This window comes from Ammospiza nelsoni, chromosome 8 (assembly GCF_027579445.1).
Source record: "Ammospiza nelsoni isolate bAmmNel1 chromosome 8, bAmmNel1.pri, whole genome shotgun sequence".
NCBI classification, from domain to species: Eukaryota; Metazoa; Chordata; class Aves; order Passeriformes; family Passerellidae; genus Ammospiza; species Ammospiza nelsoni.
Genome location: NC_080640.1, coordinates 34,017,460 through 34,042,341, shown reverse-complemented (window position 1 = coordinate 34,042,341; position 24,882 = coordinate 34,017,460). Strand labels below are relative to the sequence as shown.

The 24,882-nt window shown below is 47.7% G+C and overlaps 1 protein-coding gene across 1 annotated transcript; it reads right to left on the bottom strand.

The window, feature by feature from the left end:
- Nucleotides 1–1,867: 1,867 nt before the first annotated feature.
- OIT3 (oncoprotein induced transcript 3) lies at nt 1,868–23,181 on the bottom strand. The gene is made up of 9 exons (XM_059477218.1): nt 23,048–23,181; nt 18,910–19,284; nt 17,792–17,902; nt 14,871–14,993; nt 12,935–13,057; nt 8,716–8,876; nt 7,759–8,174; nt 4,112–4,211; nt 1,868–2,802 (listed from the first exon to the last, which is right to left on the bottom strand). Exons 1-9 carry the CDS (start codon nt 23,109–23,111, stop codon nt 2,614–2,616), a joined length of 1,662 nt encoding a protein of 553 aa, XP_059333201.1. The 5' UTR covers nt 23,112–23,181; the 3' UTR covers nt 1,868–2,613.
- Nucleotides 23,182–24,882: the final 1,701 nt, after the last annotated feature.

Below are 24,882 nucleotides of genomic sequence, written 5' to 3'. Positions count from 1 at the left end.
AAAAAAGAAGTTAAAATATCTATATTGTCTACGTTCAATAGCTGACTGCATGGCAAATATCTTAAATTACCTTATAGTTCAAGTGATATCAGGTTAAAGCCAAGCAACTGCTGGCAAGTGATGCCATAACACTGGAGAAATCAAAGGGTTCTGAACAAAATCTCTGTACCCAGACTCTGATGTGCTGGAGATGTTGCTAACGTAAATCATAATTTCTCCCTGCTTTCAGACCACCATTGATCCCAAAACCCTAGAGACTGCTGCAAGCAGGCCAGCCAGTGAATCAGTTCATTTTTCACTGCTAATCTGAAAAACCCCACCAGCAGCTCTATGAGGAAATATTTGAACTTTCAAGTGGTGGCAGTGACTGGCAAAGCAGCAGATAATCCTGTGCAGGAGCAAATCAGAGCATGAACCCAGGAAAACTGCAACCAAACTAAAAACTGCTTCCCCTCCGAGCCACTCCTGCTATCCAGTGATGTACAGCCATGGAAGCAGCTGATCACAGCATTCTCCAGGTTGCTGCATGAACCTTGGGTCATCTTCAATTCCACCCTGCTCTGGACACAAAGACTCTGCTTTGCCCATCCTGGGGCTGCCTCTTGACTTTGTGCATTGGTAGGATTGGTTTCAGCTGCAGAGTGGAAAAGCTGCTTCATATGAATTCATCAGGAAGAACCAAATAATGTGCACAATAACTGAAATAAGCCAAGAAAGGAACTTCTCCCTCCATCACTCCCCCTACATCTCTTCTATATAAACAAACAAGATCAGTTCATTCTCCAGAAGGCACCAGATAATTAATTTCATTTCCCAGCTCTTGTTTTATCAAAACAAATATATTTAGCAGAGGCTGCCTGAACAAAGGAGTGACAGTGGGAAACTGCCCCTGTAGTCCTAATGCAGATGTGAATCAGCAGAACAGCAATCCTAGGAGAAGCCTTCTTCCTTTCTTTTTCTTTCACATATGGTTGGTAACACACAGAGTATCTTTCCATTTATACTTACTTATCATCATAGAGATATTTTTGTTTACTCTAACACACTCACATGTATTTCCAAGATTGGAAAAGCAGCCATGAAGCTATTTTAAAAAATTATTAAACTCTTAGCCATTAAAAGTTCATTCCTCACTGGAATCTTACTTGCCAGAACAAATAAATCTGTGAAATAGGTTGAAATGTTTGAGGTGATTTGTGACTCCTTTCTAAATGGTCCCTTCAAATGGATTCCCCTTCCATTTGAGAGCAGCAGCAAATTTCGGCTTTTGCAGCAATTTGGCTGCTCCAAGCAAAGCAGAACACAGGTGATGAAGGCTGGAGGGCTCCCAGCAGACCTCCAGGCATGCAGGATAGAGCTGCACACTGAGGAGCTTCTTGTAGGAACCCTTGGGGATGCACTGCAGAGCCACTGCCACTGGTGCAGACAGATCCTTCCCCTCATCCTCCAGCCCTGCCTGCCCCACAGTGTCCTTCACTGCTGGCTGTGCTTCCTCCCTTCCACTCCACACCCTAACCCTTTACCACAGAGCCCAGTGAAGCCCAGAGGAGCCTGAGCTGATCACATCCATTGTATTTTCTTCAGAAGGAGCTTGACAGCCCAAAAAGATTCCTGGCAACCACAATGCCACCACCATCACCAGTCATTGTGTCCCCTGCCATGGCCACTCAGACAATGCTGCTGTGTCTCCTGTCACCAGGCTGACTGGGGACAGCCCTGTCCTGACAACTGCCCACAGCACCACTGATTGCTATGAAAAATTAATGTGCATTCCTCTAATCCTCTGTTGGAACCATGGCCTCACTAACCAGGGCAATGCATCACAATTCCAGACAAACACTTGGCAGCAGCACACGTGGGAGGGGGGTGTTTATAGATGTTTAATGGTGGTTCTCTTACAATCAAGGTGCTACAGCACTTAGGAAAGGCATTTTTGGTGGTGAGAGAAGAGGGAGAAGAATGATGATACACTAAATACAGGAGGAAACACTATTAAACTTCATGCAATTATTAAAAGCCACTAAAAATATCAAATCTCATTAAATACCTTTTGCTATTTAAAATCCCATTTAAATGTGCCTGTGATAGATCTGAGCTTTAGCTGCCTGTAATGACAATTGCATTGCTCCAAGGAACTTACACATGATGAGATATATTTTATACAGGTTTCTATTAACAGTCACCTGATATCTTCAGCATCACTCACAGAGCTGCACAGCAAACACACTCAGCTATGATACTATTTGTACTGTCTGATGCAAGAAGGGCTTGGATAACATTTGTTTAGTCAAGGACAAACAGTCCTGGGGCCTGTAGGTGGATGTAGGGAAAGGCAAAGTTGGGTAACATTTCCGGCCTGCGAAGAAACAGGGTCCCTTCAGCTAAAGGATTGGTGGGGAGAAATGCAGATAAAACCAAACTGCTCTGCAGTCCAGGTCACACTCCAAGGGCCACCTCATGGGCCCAAACCACTTGACAAATAATCACCACAGAGTTAAGGAAATGAGTCCTGAGGTTCCAGCGGGGCTTTAACAAATACCTCTGGCTTCTCAACCAACCACAACAGAAGGCAGTGATAAGGAAGGCCAGGGATGCTGTCCCAGAGGGTGGCTGTCAGTCCTCAAAGTCGATCCTGATGGGGCCTCCTGTCAGGATATGGTTTGCCACATGAACAGGCTCCTGGTCCTGCTGCTCCTCGTGCTGCCCGGCCGCCCTGCGCGCGCGTCTGCGGCAGCCCTGGGCGCAGCGCGAGCTCTCATCCAGCGCCCCGCACACCAGGATGCGGCAGTGCAGGAACACCTCCTGAGGGGGGACACAGCACAGGGTCAGGGCACAGCCCTGGGCACCACTGCCACTGCTGCCTGTGTGCCACAGCATGGCCCTGGCACAGGGTCCGTGCCCAGCCTCACTGCCCGCAGCCACAGCGGCCGCTCCGTCTGTTTCTTTGTGTGCCCTCTCCAGAGAGCCTGGCTCGGGTCTCAGAGGACACAGTGGGGAGACAAAGGATAGAAGGTGGGAAATGATCCTCCAGATAAAGGGATGAAAATGGCAGGAGTCAGCTTGGAAGAGCTCACATGGACTGGTAGGAGATGCGTGTCAAGAATGTGTGAAGCCTTGCAAGGATTGGTGGAGATGGGCAAGAGAATTTCAAGTGAGCTGGAAAAACAAAGCCAGGAAACTGAGGGGAAAAGGAGGAAAACACAGGGTGATGTTGAGGGAAGAGGGAGAATGCAAAGAGCAAGGAGGCAGCTGCCTTTTCTCCTTGCACAGCACAGGCAGGGACAGGATTGCTGCCCCTGCAATGACCAGGAAAGCAAGCAAGATCCCTGCAAGCAGTAATCACAAAGACTTGCAGAGGCTTGAAGCAAAATCTGTTGTGCAGGATGGGAGGATGCAGGTTGGAGGCAGCAGGGATAATCAGAAAGCCAAGGAAAATTTCTGAATTTTAGAAGATCTCATCTGTTTTAACCCTACTGGGGCTCTCCAATAGCTGGAGCAGCAGCTTTATCCCTTTTGGAGCAGGCAGTATTGGCTGAGCATAACAATGACTGGAAGATCCAATTTCCTCCAACACAGAAAGGAAAGCTATTTGCATGAGGAAAAGGGCATTATCCTTCCACTGTGTTCCCATTACAGAGCTGCTGCCCCAGAGAGACAGCCTGGTTTCACACTGAGTTAAGCAGTGTGGTAGCCTTTGGTCTGGAGTGCTGGCATCTGTACCCCCAAGAGCTAGAGAAGACACAAGACTGAAGAGATTCCAAACTAAAACTGTGTTGTTTTAAAGACAGGGGACTGTGAAATGTGCCTAGTGACTGAAAATATTTGTCTCACACCGCAATCAAGGGGCCACCAAGACCACCATGGAAGGAGAAATGATTTTAGCCTGTGGTGGCTTGATGTTTCAAAACTGTCCTTCATATTTTAATTTTAGTTGTTTTTAACAATCTTTAACAATTTCTCCTGAAGTACCTTTGTCAGGTACAACTGCTGGAACAGGCACAGCAGCACCTGCCTTGGGCCAGCCACTCCATACCCTTTTCCAACTTTGTGCTGAGGCTCCTCAGTCATATCAGAGCTGATGAAATATCTAAGAGCTGAGTTTTGAGCTTACCTTGTTGTCTTTGCCCACAAACTTGAACACAGGAACCTGGAAGTGCTTGGCAAGATGGTCCTTTGACGTGTACTGCTTCACGGAATCATCAGAAACACAGCTGAGGAGAGCAGAGGGATGGGCTTTAATGGCTTTCCCAGAAATGGAAAAAAGAAAGAGAAAAGACATTCCAGCCTACTTAACCAGAGAAAGAAAAGGAGGGATTGGTTCTCTCAGGCTCAGCTACCATTTCTGCTACTTCCTCTTTGGCCACAGGAGAAAAGTTGGGAGTAATGGGGAAAAAGAGCAGCATTGCTAATGGCATCTCCAGACAGGGAACAGCTCAGCAGCAGTGGGCTGGCAGGACGTGGCCCTCAGAGAGGGACTGCCAGTAAGCTGCAGGCAAGTCTGTCCTCAATTCACCTCCCTGTGCAACAGCCTGCAGTGTTATACATCACAGCATGTGCCATGCACTCACTGTACACACAGGGATATGCACATAAATTATGCTTTAAATGAAGCAGCCTGCACCCACATTACTAAAATATGACAGATGATGAAAACAAAAATCCAGATTTACTTTGCTTAGTATAATTTACATTTTTCTTCCTGCTGGATTTGGTCAAACAGCTCAAATTCACTACACCAAAAATTTATAATTTCAGTTTTTCCATTCCTAGCAAGGCATGATTGTAAAAGAGGTCACAGAACTGCAAGAAAATAAGCTGCTTTTATAACAAGCTACATTCCAGGTGCAGTGTATTTTTAAACCATTAAAGCCCATTTAGAGTTTGACAGACAAAAAGTTATGGTGGCTCAATAATTACTGACAATTACTGCAAAGCCTTGGGCATCTTGAGAGGCCCTGATGCTGCTGTGGAATTGCATTGCAATGCAGCTTTCTAGCAAGTTCATTCCAAAACTGTGGACTTTGAAAGATATTAAAAAAAAAAAAAACCAATAAAGCAGTGGTGGAAGAGACAAGAGGTACTGGTGTAGCTCAAAGCCTTGCTCTTGCAGCATGAGAAATGTGCAATCTTTACATGGAAAATGTGCATGGCATTGTCAGCAATGCTGATGTCTGACATGGTCAGCTCTAAAAGAGCAGTTCTGCCTTTATTGAAGGGAAGGCAGAACTGCTCTTTGGAATCTCTGTGTTGTCAAAATTCCTTTTTAAACAAGGCATCTGCTTGTAAGGAACGACAGTTAAAGACTTTTCATAGGTGGGTGGCCAATCTCTAGGGCCATGAAGTCAACTCACAGGCACGTTCTCATTTGTGAGCATATAAACTGTGATGATTATTGGACACTGCCTCAAACTGACTCCTAAATCCCAGGCTCTCCAAAGGTTCTCCACACTGGTGGAAGGAAACCTACTGGTTTGGGGCTAGGGAGAGGGAAAGTGGAAGAACACCACAAAGGAGTCAGAGATACGTAGACAAAACCCCCTCAGAAACCTCATGAGTCACAAGGGCAACTCCTTTTGTGTTTGTGGGGCCAGACCATATCCCACTCTGCTGGGAAACCCCCAGAGACCCTGCTGCCCACTTTGGAGAGGTGAGAAGAGACAGGTAGGGAAGGAAAAGGAGTGGGCCTGGTCAGGATATGGGGAAAACCACCCTATCCCTGTGCATAATGTGCCTAGGTTTGGGGAGCAGAGTGGCAGTGCCGTGGGAGCTGTGCTCTGACCCTTCAGGGCTGCAAGGCTGAAAGGAAGGCTTGCACAATGAAACATCCACCTCACAGACCAACAAACAGGGCAGCCTGAGGCACAAGAAGATGGGCTTTGCAATGGAACTACCTTAACCCGCCAGTGCTCTGCTGAGCACAGCTCCTGACCTCAGCAGTGACATGACCTGGCTCAGGTGCCCCAGGGAGCTGCAGCGTTATCAGCTGTGCCATCGGTCACTGCCTTGGCTCCCCTTTTGTCTCAGAGCAGGGAATTAACAGGGAAGAGAGCAGCAGAGGGAATTTTCCCATTCCTCAGTCCAAGGTATATCCCCTCCAATATAAACAGTGCTTCCCTTTGGGTTATGCAGTTAACTCTTGCAGGTCTGATCCTACATAAACTGATACAAAATCCCATCTTTATTGCCATGGGCTTTTGGGGCTGGATTTCTAGAAGCAAACTGAGTTATTACAGAAGTGTTTGGAGCAGGGACAACTTAGCAGTGCATTCAGCTAATTTAATTTAGAATTACTGGGGCCTGCAGTGATGGCTGCAGAGTGGAGCACTTTTCCCTTCAGTGAAGTTTTAATGCCCTCTGCAGGTACCAAGGGACTGCTGGTGCCATAAATCCTCCAACCAGTGCTGATGTGGAATCAAGAGATGACATTTCCTGCCTTCTCCTTTCTCTATCCAGCTCAGGTTTTGGCTGCTGTTTTGAATCCCATCATTTTCACTCATGGGGAGAAATAAATGGATGTTTGAGGCCTTGACTCTGGGAAGGGTCCATGGGAACAGCCAAGCCAGGGAGTTGATAAAATCAATTTTTCCATTACAGATCTGCTCATAAAGCCCAGAAATGCTGGGCACAGAAGGACTGCAGTCTAGGATAGGGGGAGAGCAGGCTAATGCTGAATCCTCTGTCAGAAGGAAATGGAAACAGTACTTGTGGGTACTTTACATTGCAGGACCCTTTTGCTACAAGACAAGCACACGGGACTTGCCAGCAGCAGCTGTAACAGTGGATGATTTAGTCTGGCAGCTGAGGACATGATTGTTGTCATCATTAAATGGTCTGGCAGGCAACATACAGGATTTACACAAGCACAGTCCCTGGACTCTCAGGCTACAACTCTTGGGTATGTCTTAGCTATTCCTTTGGCTGGATCTCCCTCCCTAGAGGACAGCAGACTGCCTCAAAACTATGATATTTCCTCAGAGCTCTCTGGTTATGCAGCTGGATGCAAACACTCCACAGGACTGCTGTAGCATGGCAGTCATTTCAGCACCCAAAGAGGTGTCTGAAAAGGGGGATCATCTCAGGAGCCACAGCTGAGCCCACAGCAAGGCTCTCCAAAGCTCTGGTGCAAAAACCACTACAACAGCAAACCCACAGATCTGCACAAAATTACTTTTAGCATATCCTGAAACGATCACTAACCCCAAATACCTCAAAAAATGACAGCCAAACTGAAAGACCCTGAATTTATTGCACTGACAGGCATCAGGGAGAGCAAAGCAAGGGATTCTCCTGCAGCTCCTACCAGGACTAGCAATGGGCTCTTCTGGCTTGTACTGTAATAATGCCATTATGAGAAAATGAAGAAACTTGCTCCAGTTGCTGCAGCAGCTGCCTGGCACAGCACATGGCCATGGGGGTTCTGCACATTGGCTTGGCACTCTGTGGCTGGCAGAGAGAGGGTATCAGGAATGAGAATCTTTTCTACAGGAGCCAACTCAATTATCCACAAGGCTAGTTACAGGGAAATACATCCTGTAAAGGCTGCACTCAGAGGAACCTCTCTCACTGCTTCCCACTGTTTCTCCCAATTACTTTTGATGGGAGAGGTGGTTTCAGCTTGATGGCTGCTGGTGATTGCTATGTGCTGGACAGACAGGCTGCTGTGGAGAGGGGAATAGTGTTTCCTGCATCACACAGACAGCTCAGCCCCACTGCCAATTCCCTCTAAATTGCCAGCAAGAGAGGCAACACTGAACTCACCCATCTTGAATCAGGTAGTACTTCAGGATCTCGTCAATTTTGGAGGTGGGAGTGGCAAAGCAGCTCTCCACCAGCGTCTCCAGCCCACTGACGTGCACCAGGGGCTCAATCCCAAAGTACAGGGAGTCCCTTAGCTTGAGGGTGGGAAGGTCACCCCTGTAGGGCTCATCAAAGTCCTTGTCCTTGAAGATCTCCAGGGTGAAGGGGAAGACGCCCTGGCTGCGGCTCATGATTTCCAGGGGAGAGTTCTTGAGGTTGGGCACGTAGCCCTCGGAGATGGTGTAGCGGCGCGGGAACTCGCAGGTCACCGGGATCAGCAGCTTGCTGGTGCGCACAATGATGTCCCCGTTGCTCCCTGGGGTCTGCTTGGGCAAGCCGGTCACCAGGTTGGTGGCAATGATTTTGTCATTGATTACCTGCAGCAAAGAAAGGGGACATCACTGAGAAAGACCTCTCTGGGCTGACACTCAGAGGAGCCACTGAAGGGCCAGCTTGTGAATTTACAGCCCACAACCAGAGTGACGCTGCTCATCCTCACAGACCAGCTAAGGACCTTGGTCTGCTGGCAGCTGCAATGCACCACACTTCTGCTACCCCTCTGCTAAGGTGAGCCACTGACCAGCTGTCAGTTTAACCTTTCAAACATTATCAGGAGACTGGCAGCTGGTCAATGGCTCTGTCTTAGCAGGTGGATGAAGTTTGAGGGCTCTTGTACCTTCTACCCTTGTGAAGCAGGAGGTGAGCAGAAAGCAGCACCCATGCTGTCAGACACACTGCTGGAGGGGGGATGGAACAAGCTCTCTGACTGCGGGATGCCAGCCCAGATCCACTCTGAGGGCAGCTGCATGGCAGCTCTGAGGATGCAGCTAAATCAGCTGCACCATCACTTACTTTGTTCCTCAAGAAAGCCACAGTCAAATCCCCAAATGCCAGAGACTGGGCAGTAGGTATACATACATCTACAACAGTTCCACAGGACTTCAGGGAGAAATGGATGTTGACATGAGTGCCATTGGACACGCCTTTGCATGAAGTGTTGATGAGGGAAAGGTCCAGGCCTCCAACCAGGTCCTTTGGGATGTTCACCTCAATAGAGCTGGACTTGCACAGCACTGGAACTGCAAGAGAAGTCCCCAGAATAACAGTCTGCACTACAAACCTGCCAGTGAGCTGGAGAAGGGTTACACCAGATATAACTAGGGGAATAAAAGGGGAATCCTACACAGCATTTATGATTATGATCCTACCACAGTAACCTAACCATCCACCCTGCATTCCCACCTACACAACACAAACCAGAGCTGCCACTGCCCCAAATTCCCCAGCCACAGCAACGCAGAAAGCAGAAAACCATGAAGACAATCACTGCACTTGCAGCAGAAACTCAGCTGTGCTTTCCAGCTTCACTTAACACTCAGCACAGATTTGGTTGCTATCTCTTGCACTGTGATGTTCTAGGAAGAGCCTTTGCCAGATATGGGTATCAAATTCACAACACCCCAGGCAAAGCCATTTATTAAGACCCTTAATCAGATTTTACATCAAACCCAGAACATGCTGAAACAAGGCAGAGTAATTCCATATAGATACCGAGCTGAAATGGAAGCACCTCAAAATGCCATAATAATATTTTTATAAGCAATAAACCCAGCTCTGACAAACAAACCAAATTAGCTCATTCATTCCACCTCCTTCCAACCTTTAAATTTTAATACAGGCCTCCGTGTGAATTTTTTAAATTAAAATTTCATTACATAAGAAGCAGGAGAAAACAGACCTTGGACAAAATAAAAAGGAAAGAAGAGAGAATAATCTTCAATAAAAAAGTAGGTGCTGTACATATATTCCTTAGGATTATTCAGTTCAGTTGGAAACAGGACAAACATACTGGTGGCATATATTCTGGTTTCAGCCAGAAAAAACAAACCTTTTGCAGGATTTACATTTATTATATTTTAAAACCCCACAACAAAACCTTTTAGCAAATATACCAGTTTCCTGAGATTTTTGCCAAAATTAATTGTAGTCCCAGTCCTTGACATTCCTGTGACCCACCTTCCCTTAATTTCAATCATTAATTATATAATTTAAGATTCTGGATATTTGAAATAAGGCACACTTCTAAAACAGGCATTTCAACCCCCTTTAAAAATTTTCCTGTCCCTGATCAGGTATTTGCAACATCCTCAGAGTACCTTCAGGGAGGATTTTTGATTAGAAGATGATAATTTCAAAGTGATATGCTAAAATGTATGCAGAGTGCCCAAAGCAATATGTTCCCATAATGACACTGCTGGGTTAGAACAGAAGCTTAAAGAACTAAAAATTACCTTAACCTTCCTTCCACTGGCAGCAGAAGGCAAGTGGGAATAACTGAGCATGTCAAATGGCACAGCTCAGGAGCAGACAAAGGGACTTGGAGAACAGAGCACAATGCAGACAGGAACATCCTTTGGAGAACTGATTGGCTCCATCTGGATTTAAGGACTAGCTGTTCTAGCACTCCTTGATAAATAAGAAAATGTGCTGCTTTTATAAAGGTGACATTCAGGGCAAGAGATTTGGATCCCAACTGCAATTCTTCGAAGTTCAGGACTGATTTTGTTCAGGATCTCTCTGTTTCTACATGTCTTTGACTGGCACAAAGTGGGAGAAGGAAAAGATTCCATTTCCCTGTGTTTTGGAGCTGCAGGAGATGTGTGCCCTCCACCACCTGGACACAGAAACAAGGGAAGGAAACCTCTTGACTCAAGCCAACTCGTGGCTATTTGAGAAAACACCCAGTGTGTGCCAGTCAAACATTTCAGTTCTTCACCTCATACTTCCCAGAGCACCTGTGAGAACTGGGAAAGCCTCCTCATTTCCTCTTTAAGCTCTGTTTTGCACCAATGCCTCTGAGCACCTGCCCCTGGGAGGAAGCTTCTGTGGCAAGTCCAGTGCTCATTTCCCTGCCTGCTGTAGTTATTGGCACCATATTCCAGCCTCTGGCTCCTTCCTTGGCCTTTCAAAGTGCTGCTGCTTGGAGCAGAGGTTATCTCCCTGCACAGGCTGCTCAGCAGAACAGGCTCTCTGGTGCTGGGAAGCCCTGACCCACTGCTGCAAACATGAACCCTGCTTACCTGCACAAAAATTCGGGCAGGGGATGGGGGAGAAGAGCATTTCATCCCTACTCTTCAGGAATAGGATGGGCTGCAAAATTCTAGGATGATCTGCAAAATTCCAAGTATTTTGCTGGCTGGTATCTTTATGGAAAAATTGCAGCCTTCAGACTGTGATTTCTGTGGAAGATTATTAATGTTTGTTCTGAACATGGAGACAGTGCAGAGAAGGGTGGAGAGGCTGCAGATCCAATTGCTTCAGGCTACTCTGCCTACCCTGCACTGTTAATTGAACCAATATAGACCTGATTAGGTGTGGTACGGTTCCATATCTGCTCAGAATTGCAGGCCACAGTATGGGGACATAAATTGATGAATGCAAAAGAAGAGGCAATTTCACCTTATGAGATGCTGTATCCTGATTCCAGCCTGGCTCCTAGCAGTGCTGCTGCTCTCAGGAGCAGCCCCACCAGCAGCAGAAACCCTGGCTGGGAAATCCAGGACTTGCAGCCCTGCTGGGGCTGCCTCAGGGGCCCAGGACTGAAAAACATCACAAGGTCTGATATCAAGCAGACCTTCAGTCAGTGAGTGTGATCACAGCTCTTGGAAACCCCCATTCCCACTGCTGGATCCCAAGTGGGCAATGCTCAACCCTGGGAGCCCTGCATTTCTAAAAAGCTTAAAAAGCAGACAATCCATCAAGCAGAACCACTCCAACTTCCTCTCTGAGGCATACCTGCCCTTTTGGCCACCATGAAGCCCTGATCTGTCCCTCCCACTGATGTCTGGGCACTCTGTGGCACTGCAGGAGGTTCTCTGAGCACACCAGGCAACACCAGACTGCTGGTAGCCTGGATGTATTTGCAAAAGAAATCTTTGCAGAAACCAGGGAGCTTGTTTATTCCATGGGCATGCCATTGGCACAAGTGACTCAGCATGAAGGACTCCTGGGGAAAGTTCAGATGGAAGGTTCTCCAAGGATAACGCTGCCCTGGCCTCTACACAGCAGAAGCAACAGTCAATTTTTGGATGCTATCCTGGGCACTTTTCCAAGGGGCAGCAGGAGCACCGAATATCAAAGCTAGTGCCCTGCTTCAAGGCACAGGAATGCTTACTGGAATGGCACACTTGGAAAAAAACATGCCTCTCTCTTTAACCCTGTTCTTGGAAAGGACTGGACTGCTTTAGCTGGGAGTTTGAAGTTTGAAGCATGGAAAATGTCAGCTCTAACAGCATAAATTTGTCAGGGGTGTGCACAGAACAGTATAATGGGAGATGTTTGTGGGAAATAGCAGAGGTAAGAAGATTTCCAGAAAGCTGTAAAAGCAGGCCTAAGAAACGGAAAGAACACAGAACTAGCTGCAGCTGCAAAGGCTGAAAGTACAGAAAGTTACAATGGTATAGCAAGCAAGGACATTAAACTACATCTTGAGTTTTAGGCTTGGCTAAGAGAGACCTTAAAACTGCAGGAAAATATGCTTAGCAAGGTAGTAGAAGGTTTTAAGCTTAATAATAAATGATTGTGTATTGTTAATAGAAAGAAGAAAAGTAAGCACTGTGTGAAGCAGGTGTACATGTGCTTTTAGTAACTGGCTAGAACAATTGTCTGTGAGTTTAGCTATCATTAGCCATTGGCTAGAAAGTTTTAAAAATGTTCTGTAACAAAGAAATCTTTGGCTGCTTCTGGCTGTACATGAGCTTTTGCCATCTTTCTATTGTCTCAACCATGTAATGAGGCTGATGCCACAATAAAAGCTCAAGGATTGTACCCCAGCAGTCCTGTTCTGTTTGTGAAAACAAACTCCCAACACAATGTTAAGCAGTATTAGTCATAAGGGAACACTGCGCTACAATTAATGTGATGCAAGGTGCACTCAAGCTGGGCCCTGTTGCTGCTCTGCCTGGAGAGAAGACCAGCATCTTCAGGCTCTCAGCTTTGGATGGTCTGTCTTTAGCAACAAAGCTCCATTAACCCAGCTGGGAAGGACAGACTAAGGGAAGACAGTAGAACCAAGAAGAAAAGTTCCTTCAGACACTCTCGGGGGCCAGAGGCTGCCAGGGAGATTTTTTTGACCTACCCTGGCAAGTGTGGTTGTCTTCTGCCAGAACAAGTCCCCTGGGACATTCACACTGGTAGGTGCCTTCCACTTCAATGCAGGTATGGCTGCAGCCTCCGTTGTTATTGTGACAGCCTTCAATTTCTGGGAAAGAGAGGAAAATCAGCACATCCTGCAGCCCCCAACAGACCCCAACCAGCCAACAGTCTGAACAATACAGCTCAAAGGCAACAGTTTGTTTCCCAGAAAATGAGGTGCAAACCCCTTTTGAAATTGTACTTCAGCATAATGATTTTTTTCTTTCAAATAACCTTAACTGCTCAATTGGTTAACTGTTTTAACCCTTTGTGATGAATATGCTAGATGAGTACTACTGTTCTCAGTAAAATAACAGAACATGAGATAAGCAAATCATAAATATAAAATATTTCTTCCTGAGCCTGCCATTAGAAATCACTGTATGGTTTTCACTGAAATGTAAAAAATGGAAATCCCACACTCAAACCTATGCAATGCATGGAAAATAACAGCCCAAACTCCATATGAGTCAAAGCAATGGGTAAAGCATCATAATGTAAATTTTGAGATAAATTAAACCCTATTCAGCCTCAGCAGCTCAGGTAATCAAGCTGAATCTCCTGCATTTGTTCTTTTCAGCAACAAGCTGTGAGGTGGCTCACACCTCACATCCCATTCTCTACCAGTTCACAAAGCTGAGGATACATCTTCAGAAATAAAACTCACTAACAAGATTGTAAAAATCCCCAGCAGCAGTGTTAAACTCAAGAAAGGCACCATCCTTTGTACAGAAGGGAAATTAAATGATATATCAAAGGCCCTAAAAGCCAACTTGGGGAATGGCAGAAACAAATGAGTTTCCAAACAGACTATTCCAGCCCTGTCAGAAGAGTGCAGCACTTGGGAATAAAAATTGCACAGCTCATTTATGTGATGCCCCAGCAGCTCAGAGCTGGATGTGGCAAGGACAGAGCCCACAGACCATTTTTGGCCCCACACACCTTCACAAGTAACTTAAGGAGCACTCTGCACAGCAGCATTTCCCAGCAAAGTGTCATTGCCTGGATGAGTGATGTACCAGCAGAGCTCAGAGAGCAGATTTAGCTCTTTTGGGTAGCTGAAAAGTGAGGCACACATGTAGTTGTTTTCCTTGTCTAAGGCCCCACAGTGTCTGTGAACAGCACACAGCAGCTTTGCTGTGAGGGGGCACAGTCCTTTTCCACAGCTCACCACAGAAACCATCAGGCACTCATCAATTTCTGCTGGGATTGCCTATTTGTGCTCAGGGATGTTTGTACATTGTTAGTGACAACACAACAATTTGGTCTTTAAGCCAACAGTCTCAATTTATCAAGGGTTTTCAAGCTGGCTGTGCCACCAGTGTGAAGGAACTGTGGCAGAGAGCACAGAGCAGCAGAGCCCACAAACACCAAAGATCAGAATGCTGCCCTAATCTCAAATTTAACTTCTGTCTGCAGATTGGCACCCCCTCTCCTCAATCACTAACCTGGGAGGCTGAAGTGATCCTCGTGCTCTAGTCTAATGTCATGGCATTACCCCATACCTAATGTGAGCTGCCAAAACCCAGGGCTGCTAAATCTGCCCCCACAAAACTCTACCCCACAAATCTCCAGAGGTTCAAATCTCCACATATCAAATCCCAACAAGTTCTGCCTGGACAACCAATCTTCCAGATCCACTGCTGCCTTTCCCCCATGGAGATAAACACAAGCAAATCCTAACAGAAAGGGACAAGGCAGTGAGAACAACAAGGAGATTTCTCTCTGCTTGCTTAGAAGGATATTTTAGTATCAACCTCTCTGGCAAGCACAGAGGTGATATCAATGACATTTAATCCCAGGTGCAAGGAGCCAAGAGACAGCCAGTGCTGCAAGGGAATGATTTGCAGAGCAGCAGCCCATGGGAGCTGAAGCCTCACCTTCACAGGTTTTGCCATCGCTGCCCAGCGTGCGCCCGACCCCGCACTCGCAGCGGAAGGAATTCTTCAGGTTAACGCAGAACTCGCTGCAGCCCCCGTTGTTCTGCTCACACTCATTTTCATCTGGAAAAAAACCAGCTCTGGAATGGAATGAATAATCCTACTACAAGTAGTAACACTGACAGTAGCTTTTGAATATCATGGTAGAGCTCTGAAAACTGCTCCTAATTCTTTTTTAAAAGCTGAAGTGGCTTCTGTGTCTGTCTGCCCTTCTTTTTTTTTTTGTCTTTGTTCTCTGAGATTCTAATCACTCAACCTGATTTAATCTCTGTGTGCAAAAAGCAAATCAAACAGAGAGAAAGGAACAGACATTACTCTTGCTGAGCCACGAAATGAATGACTTCTCTAAGGCAGGCCAGGATGCTGAGGTTATCAATGAAAGTTCACATGGGATTTCATCAAAACAGCTTAGAAGCTGGCATTTATTAGGTGTCAGAAGCTTAAAACCAAGAAAAAAGAAAAGTACCATTTTAACAGGCAGGTGAGAGATGAGCTCTCTCAGATACCTGTGGTCCCACACATGCACAGAACCCACAGCTGGCAGCTGCTGGTGGTGTCTCCTTCCACAAGCAATGTGAATTGAGTATTTTTAGCCAAAGGCTTGGCTGGTGCCTTGCTTTGGGAGGCAGGAAGCATGTCCAGGAGACTCCCACAGACTCTGCATTTCACACACGTGACAGGCTCCACACTTTCCCTTCTAAAAATGAATCTAAAGTTGCTTAAAAACAGAAGGTGAAGAGGGAAAGGGCTACTGGCATGGAGATGTTGTTAGAAGGGCCTAGAGATTGTCTTGGTCAAGGGCTGGGCCCAGAAATTCCCCTGACTGGTCCTTCCAAGTTCTACAGCACACATAGATCTCTGTCCCTGCTCTTCCCTCCTGGTGACAAGCAGCACTTCTGGGACACTTCTGGTTGTCTTGAGACTGCATTGGGACAGTGCTGAGCTGATTTTAACCATGGCTTAGCAGAACATGAATACAGACCTTGAAGAAGTCAAAGGCAATGCACCAGGTTGGTGGGTGTGTGACAGGAACTCTAAGACCTTATTTAACCCCTAAATGAAAATGTAACTCAGGATCAGCTGCTCTGCTGTGGGATTTAAACAATCTAATGTACTGAGGAGAAGCACAGAGCTGCTCAGCCTTCACAGAATGGTCAGGGTTGGAAGGGATCTTAAACCTCATCTTGTTCCATCCCTTGCCACTATCCCAGGTTGCTCCCAGCCCTGTCCAGCCTGGCCTTGGAGACTTGCAGGGATGGGGCAGCCACAGCTGCTCTGCTGCATCACTGCAGCAGCTTCAGTCCCCCTCTTTGGGGCAGCTGGGAAAGGAAGCCCATTGTCTGTTTAGGAAAGACAAACAGGGATTTATTTGGTTTCTCCATACGCAGGGCACAGTTGCTCTCAGAGATGTGATTGCACAATCACTCAGCACAACAGAAAGTTATTGGAAAGACCATGGAGCCACACAAGAGAGGCTGCAGGTAGGTGAAGCAGTGTGAGCATTCCAGCTGAGGTGCTGTGCCACCTGGGAATCTCCAGAAGAAGCAGCAGGGCAGAAATCCTGCTCATGGGGGAAGGAAAGCAGCTGCAGCACACACAGACAGGCTCAGGACTCCTGTGTGCCTCCCTGCTGCAGGAAATCCTTTCCTCTGAGCCTGCCACACATTCACTGAGTGCTAGTGCTTGTCAAGGGCACTTCTGTGGCTGGAAGGCTTGCACAGAAGCAGCCAATAAATGCTTTTAATTATCTGAGAGAGCTCATTCAGCCACTTGGCTGCAGACAAGTGGAGCTGCTTAAGCAAAAGCCTTCCCCAGAATCACTGGGAGCAAGTGTAACTGCAGCAGGACCATGCTGCTCCTTCCACACACTGGAATGTCTGTGGGCCCTGCCCTGATGCTCACAGGTGTGTGAAGAAAGAAACCACCCATGGCTGCTTTGTCTGGTGCAGCCCCTATGGAGCAGACTGACCTGCCACAGGCTCCTGGGCCAACTCTGCTTTCAGCTTCACCACCAAATCAAGTGACAGATGAGATTCCTCCTCCCCCAACACCCTTTCCTCCGTCCTCTCCTATCCATCAGTGTGGCTCTGCAGCCCTCCAACAGACACCCCCTCCCAGCCCCTTGATTTGTCCCATCATCTTCCTGACCTCTCAGTGCTCTCCCCCAGCACCACACACAAAAAACAGAGCTCTCCTCAGAGCTTCATGGGGATTTCCCCACAAATCTCCAAAGCTCACATTCCCCACTCTGCTCTCACTTCCCTGCTGGCCATGCTGGTCTCTGCCACCAAGTGCCAGCTCCCTGAATATGCTCTTGTCATGCTGCCTAAAATCATTACAGCTGTGGTGGGACTTACAGTTCTTTGGGTCTCCTCAAGCCCCAGGCCCTGGACAATGTCCCAAAAGGGCAGGAAGTATGATGGAGTTTAGTGTGCAGCCCTACAGCAGTCAGATTTTTTTTTTTTTTTTTGGAGGAGAGATATTCAAGAGAGTGTGTGAGAGGAAATCTCTAATGCCAGACTGCACAGCACTTCCTGAGTACCACAGTGACACCACAGAATCCTGCACCACAGTCCTGCAAAGAGACTCTGCTACTGCCTTCAGCAGCTGAACCATGCAGAAAGCAAATCCAGCCTCACAAACATGGAGCTCCAGGGGCACCAGAATGGATGCAGTCATGGGATGTCATATCTTGGAACCATTTACAGAATCATAGTCCTGGTTCCAGGCAGCAAAGGGGAAAAGTCCTCTCAGAATATGTCATCTTTTATAGTGCTTTGTAAGGCAGGGGATTGAGATGTGAGCAATGAAACAAAGGGAAGAAAAGCATCACAAGTGGCACAGCTTATTTCCACCCTTACCAAGGCATGTCTGGCCATCGTGTCCGAGTGTTGTACCCGGGGAACACGTGCAGTCACCGGTGTCCAGGCAGGAGTCCTGGCAATCCACCACATCACAGATGTCATAAAAATCTAGGGCACGACAAGAACAAGGTCAGCACAAAGCCCTGAACATGTAAGGAAAGCACAGGATTTGTCCCTTCAGCTTCCCACCCTGTGTGCAGCCTCTCAGTTACAGACCTGGCCCACATTGGCAAAGCTGACCTGCTGAAGCTGCTGAGAAACAATCAAGTTTAATTACTGCGAGGCAGAGATGCAAATTTTGACTTTGGTAGTGTGCCAAGACAAGCCACAGGGCCCACAGGGAGCATTAAACCACTGAGGCCAGGTCAGATGTGCAAAAATCCTGCTAGAGGAACAAAGCAGGTACAACGGCTGGAATGTGACAGCGTTGGGGTGTGATGTAATAGCCTGTCTCAGCTACCCCAGTTCTTTCCCCAGGTGTGCCAATCACCTCTCCTTTCCCCTCCCTTGCCCCTGCTGAGTGCTGTCCCTCAATCTTGGCATTTCAGAAAGGGTGTCTGTGATTGGCGAAGTTCAAAAGATGCCTCTCAGCCCTGGGGACATTGGGCCATTCAGGTGTCATTTGTCCCCTGAGACTTCGCCCCCCTTACCTGGTTGGTGGGATCCCTACCCCTTCCCTCCCCCTCTCCCTGGGGTTAAAACACCCTGCAACCACGCGGTTCTTGGTTCTGTTGGAGCTGTTGCTGCATTCTGAGGCCTGAGTGCTAGCAATAAAGCTCTGGATCCAAACCCTCCAGCAGAACCCGACTCCTTTTTCCTTCACCATCCCCTAAAGCCTTTCCACCAGAGATAAATCTGAGTTCCTGCTTGCCTGGACTTGTCCCAAGCACCCAGCTGCAGCATCCAGCCAGCCAAAGGTGTCTCTGGAGTGAAACACCACACATCCAGCCAGCCAAAGGTGTCTCTGAGGTGAAACCACCACAGCTGCCACCCTTGGTCAAGCAGCAAGGACCAGACAAGCCCAGGCACGTTCCATCTGGCAATATTGGTATTAAATTCCAATATGACAGGCCACCACCTGGAGAAGCCAAGGGGGGCTCAGGGCCGTGACTTACGGCCGCAGTAGGCGTGGAAGCAGACGCTGGGCTTGCTGAGGTGGTACACGAAGTACCCCCCCGGGCAGGCCTTGACCTCGATGCTGGCGTTCCAGAGGCAGCAGTTGCCGCTGAAGCTGGCGCAGGCCTGGCGCCGCACGATGCCGTCGGCCGGGCGCGGGTGGCTGCCGTTCATCCAGAGGGGGGCGTGCGTGCCGCAGTGGTTCTCGGGGATGCAGAAGGTGGGCATGGCGTCCCCGGCCATGCCCGTGAAGCGATACCACTCGCCGTCGATGCCGCTGTCGCACGTGGGCTGCCCGTGAGAGCCGTTGATGCGGTGCTCCGTGTTCCTCCAGGGCTCGTTCAGGCTGATGTAGGCCGAGCAGGGGTCCAGGGCTGGGACACACACACAGAGACAGGCTGGTAGATATCAAACTGAGGTGTTGATGGATTGTTCTGATGATATTTCTCTGAGTGCTACTGAGGGAACCCCAGCCAGCCCTGAGATGGTGAACAGTGAGAGGGGGGCACTCTCCCATGCCCTGGGGGTGCAGAGGGCAGCCAGGCTGATCCCTGGGGGTACAGAAGGACAGAAGGCAGCCAGGCTGATCCCCATCCCTGGGGGTACAGAAGGACAGAGGGCAGCCAGGCTGATCCCCATCCCCAGGGGTACAAAGGCAGCCAGGCTGATCGCCTGCAGCAGAGGAGATGCTGGAACAACAGCAGAAGATGAAGGGGTCAACTCTTAGCAGGGGTTAAACCAAGGTTTTATTCAGGGGCTCTGGGGAGCTCCTGCACCTCAGGGGCTCCTGCTGAGAGCCCCGGGAGAGGGGCCAAGGTTACATTTAAAGGGAGGTGGAAACCTAAAGTAGATAACGTTTTACTGACCAATGAGTGACCCTAAGGGATGGGCACTGGGGAATGGACATTTAGGACAGCATGTGAGGAAACTCTTGGGGGGCTGACCCCTGGCCTCTGGTTGATCACTCGACCACCTGGACTGAAATTTCTTGAAGGAGGGGATGGGATGCTGAGTGACTGACAGAGAGCCAGGGTAGGGGTTTGGGGATGATCTCAGCAAGGGAAAGGGATTACACAGGTAAAGGGAGGGGCTACAATCTGGGGCAAACCATTTGGGAAAAATACTGGGATACAAAACCCAAAACTATTACAAAGTATTACAAGGTATAAAATCACACTACAACAATGGATAGTTACAAAAGCGTTTTCTTTCCTCAGTCCCTGACTTAACGGAACCCTTGTGATCCGTTCTCAGCCCTGGGGAGAAAAGGTGATACCTGCAAACTCATTGCCTTGTGGAAAATCCTGACAGCTTGTCTTAAAGGTCTTGGAAGAACAAGTGAATTAACAGAGCTCTTACAACATTCTGCAACAGTCTGACTTGCTGATTAGCTGACAGGAAAAAATAAGATACAAGCAAATCTGAGGTCTAGGTAATGATTTTGCCATAGGAAATACACCCTGGGATCTAGCCTAGGACAAAAACCCTCTGGTCAAGACAAACTGAGCACCTGCAAGCCCCTCCTGAAGTCACTGGTAACTCTCCCAGCTGCCTTGGAACAAAGGACTATACCTCAAACAAGTTATGCAGCCTCTTTTAAAACCCACCCACAGCCAGTGTCAGCCCTCACAGCTGAGCTGCCAAACCTTTTTAATCATTATCTCACAGTCTAGAGAGTGTGAAGGTCTGAATTGGGACATTCTGGGGAGCAACACATTAAACCCTCCACACAGCTGTTCCTTGCAAGCCCACAAACCCTCCTGTTTGCACAGGAGATCAGCTGCTTGTGAGTGGAGTGTTTGTGGGGGCAAGACATGAACACATGGACCTCCTGGCAGTGCTCAAGGAGTGTGTCCCTTTCCAGAGGCCTCTCTGAACCTTCTGCAAATAATTAAAATATGAGAGGACTAGGGGGAGAACATAAATGAGGAATTTAAGTGTTCATTACATTTTCAATCTCCTCCTAATTAACCCTCATTTGGCAGCTTCCTCACTGGAAGTCCAGAGGTTCCATTTTGCCTTACATTTAATACCTGATTAAGCACAACTTATCCATGACAAGCAATTCCCCATTAAGCAAAAGGAATGCTAATACTGTCCCGAGTAAGGAAAATTGATTACCATTTCCTAAAATTAGGCTAATAAAACCAATCACTCTGACAAAATGCATCTTGGACTGCAACAGCCTCAACCTTCCACAGAACATTTCTTTTGAAGTTCTAAAGCTGTGCTGTTTTGACAATAGTGTGATGGAGTTTGGTAAGGGAGGAATACTATGCTCTTCCTGTTAGAAACACAAATGATCCTGGTTCATTATTTTGATTTGTTTCACTGACTTTAAAGTGGGAGCTACAAGTGCTTCAGAGAATAGACTTCAAGTCACTCTTATTTAGCTGTGTCCTCTGTAAATATCTGTCCCACAGATGTACTACCTTGTAAAAATATCTCACAAATATAACCTCTGTCATGCCTTCCTCAGCCACAGATACATTTTGCTAGGTCTCAAATCCAGCATAAAAGGCAGGAACAGCTGCCAGAGTCAGGAGTGCTGCAGAGCTGGCACAGGGAGTGTGGTTCTGGGTTATGGAGGAATCTCCAGTGCCGCGATTCAAAGACAAGCAGAGGAGCTGATTCACTGCCACCACAACCAGCCTGGTTCTCCTGAGCAGCAGAGAGGGGATTGCAGCAGGGAATCTCTGATGGGATTCACCAGCATTCCCTCCTGAGCTCTCCTTTTCACCTCTGCTTGCCTGCCCTTACCCACAGCCAGCAGCTGCAGTGAATGGGTAAATCCCATCCTCCAAAAGCTGGTTTGACTTCTCCCAGAAGGAAAAGGTGCAACAGATCTTCCTCTGGGCTTCCCTCAGTGTCATTCCCTCATTTTCCACAAGAGGAGTTGGTGTGGCCTTAGGTGGGTCACTGACTGAAATGAGAAGGTTTTTGTGCTGTTAAAAGCCAAATGAGGTGAAGCAGGAATGCCCTGTCAGCTTCCCAGCTGGGCAGCACTAAAAATACCAACAGTCTCATTAGCTTTCATGTAATTATGAAATATCCTTTGGAGACAGACTCTGGGAACGCTCAGCTAGGGAGATTACATTGTCTCCTAAACATCCAGGAGAGAATTCAAAGGCAACATTTAGTGAGATGAACATGCAGCAGCTCAGAGGGAGCTGGAACAGGCACATGAGGGGAATTGAGGTAGCACTCCCTCACATCTTTCATTCCCCTGAGAGCTTCTGGCAGAAGTGAGGGGGAAGCAAACCAGCAGAAAAAGCAGCCAGTGCTCTTTGGAACACTGCACATCTTCACAGCCACCTTTGGACTGCCAGTGCTGCCCCACACCAGCCTCCCTACAGACACCAAGCAGTCTTTGGCAGCACAGTTTTTTCATTTCAATTAATTAAATTGAGTTTTAAGGAAAAAAATCCACAAAAACAGAGAAGGGACTGATCACCCTCTCCATTCTTCTCCCCAAACAACAAGCTTGGGGGTTTGCACAAGACTAATAACTGCCTCCAGCTCACTACTTTTCAATTTTCTTGGCTCAATTCTTTTCCTCCTCAATGCTTCTTGCGTGGCCAGAGCAATTGAGGCTGACAAGCACTAGCTACAAAGCAAAGCTTTTCCATTTGTAGGCTTGATGCTATAATTAGTTCTCTGACTGGCATGGTAGCAGCTAGACTGGGTGACAAATCAGGTGACAAATCAGGCTCCAGCAAGCACTGGTGAGTGCCCCATGCTGCAGAGATTAAGCCTGGGTGCATTGTGTAACTGGAGGTCTCTGCTCCAGCACAACTAAGCAATAAAGGCAGCAGCAGTACATTGTGGCACTAAATGCAGTTCAGATTTGTGACAGGGAAGCAGGTGAAAAGGTAGCACAACTCTACTCATAGAGTCTGTCCTCCAAAGGGAGAGGAAAATCCCACAGTGTCTTGGCAATAGAGGTTCTCTCAGTATGGGTTCTCTGTACAGAGGTTCTCTGTAACAGAAGGATCTTCCCAACTGGAAGGAATTTCACATCACCTTCAAACAAAAGGGATATTTCTCCCAGCTTCCAGTCTTTCACCTAAGAATACCAAGGCTCACTGTGAACCTTGGAGATGGCAAACAGAAATAAGGCAATGCCTCTTTACTCACCCATTGAAGACACTGGCTGGAGCTGGACAACAAAGTAAATGCAGAAAAACAAGTACTGGAGCATCCCACTGAGCCAAGGAAGAGCCACCACTCAAGGGACAGAGGCTTCAAAGTCCTTGCACAGGCTGTGGCTCTTGCAGCCTTCCTCTCAGTGGAGCTTCTGACTCCAGGCTTCCAGCAGAGCAAGTGTGATTGCTCTCCTGGAAGTTTATCAGAGGAAGAAGCTGGAGGGACGTGGGCTACAGCTCCAGCCTTGACCTCCCCAGAGCAGCTCTGCCCCTGACTGACAGCAGGGATGTACTCACTGATCAATCTTGTGTTTTGGACTTGACCTGCTATTGTTTTCTGCCCTGACTGCCCCACAGTGACACCTCCCTCTATCTTATCCAGAGAAGAATTCCAACTAGGGACACCCGGACATCCCGAAGGGATGGAAAAGGAGAACAGATGGGTGCTTGTTATCTGTGCTCCTTCCACAAGTCCCACTCCATGGCTGCCTCCACGCAGAAAACACAGCTAAGGAGCCTTAACTGCAGGAAATAGTGGCCAAAGGAGCAGCACTGATCCTTCCGAGCACAGATTGCAGAGGAGTGCCTGGAGCAGAGCTACAATGGGAACATCAGTCAAACTGAAAGACTGGTGTCCCCCAGGGAAATGAGCTGTTCCTAGGCTACACACAGGCCCCTGCCACTCCTGGTCACACAACCTGACCACTGCAGAGAGATTATCAATCAAGGCAAGTAAAGACACAGACACTTTTCTGCAGTGTTCTCGCAAATCTCTTGGGTTGAAAAAATAAATCAATCCCAACTTTATGGAGTTAATTTTGGTGCAAAACAGAGTATTCTAAGGACCTCTCCTGACTAGCCCAAACCAAACTGGGCTGAGTCACAGGTGACAGCCACAAGCTCTAGATGCAGCACCCTGAAATGTGTTCTTAACTACAGCAAGCCCAGAAAGGGTTCTTCACCCTCACCCCACCCCAAGAGCTCTCCATCAGCAATGAGTGCAGCTGAGCCTGCAGTAATTACACAATCAGGCAAATGTGGGAATCTCCCCATTGCCTTGGCATCCTGCATTTCTGCAGCAGCCTGGCCTATGAAAGGACACCAAGCTTCAAATCCCAGCAGCTGCTCTACTCCACCCCAGCACAGGAGTCTTCTTTCAGTGGTGAATGATTCTAAGGAACAACAAAAAAACTCCAAATAAATTACTGATATTGCTCCCATAAGGGAAAAAAAAAATTCTTGTGGCTCTATTGTGCTGACAGCTGTGCAGTACCAGAAAGGCTTGTCCAACAACAGGAAAAGAGAACAGATTCACTACACAAAGCCATCAAGGCAGATAACCCTCAAGAGGTGACTATGTGAATTCCCAGAAGAGAAACTAAAATTGAACAGAGAATAATACAGCAAGCCACTGGAATTTCTATTTTGCCACTTTCATTGAGAGGCTGGTTCGTACTCATGATGCCAGGTAAATAAAACTGACAAGCCTGAATGGAATGCTCTGTTTGTGTCACAGGTGTGTACAGCTCCCTGAACCATCCCTCACCAGCTGCTGTTGTTTTGTAGCTGCTAGATGAGCCTGCTACAACAAGGTTTTGAGAGGCACGTGGCAGTGACTGACAGCTGCCAATTAACACAGAGAACTGAACTACAGCATGGCAAAGTGGAGCCTCAAAAGTGTCACCTACAGGCCCTATCAAGTTCTCAAAAGTGGATTAAAGCAGGAGGTGCTCCAGCATTCCCAGAGAAGACACTATCCCAAATCATCATAACATCTAATTGAAGAAGTGGTCTCAAGCTGGAGAAGACAGCCAGACTACCTCTAAA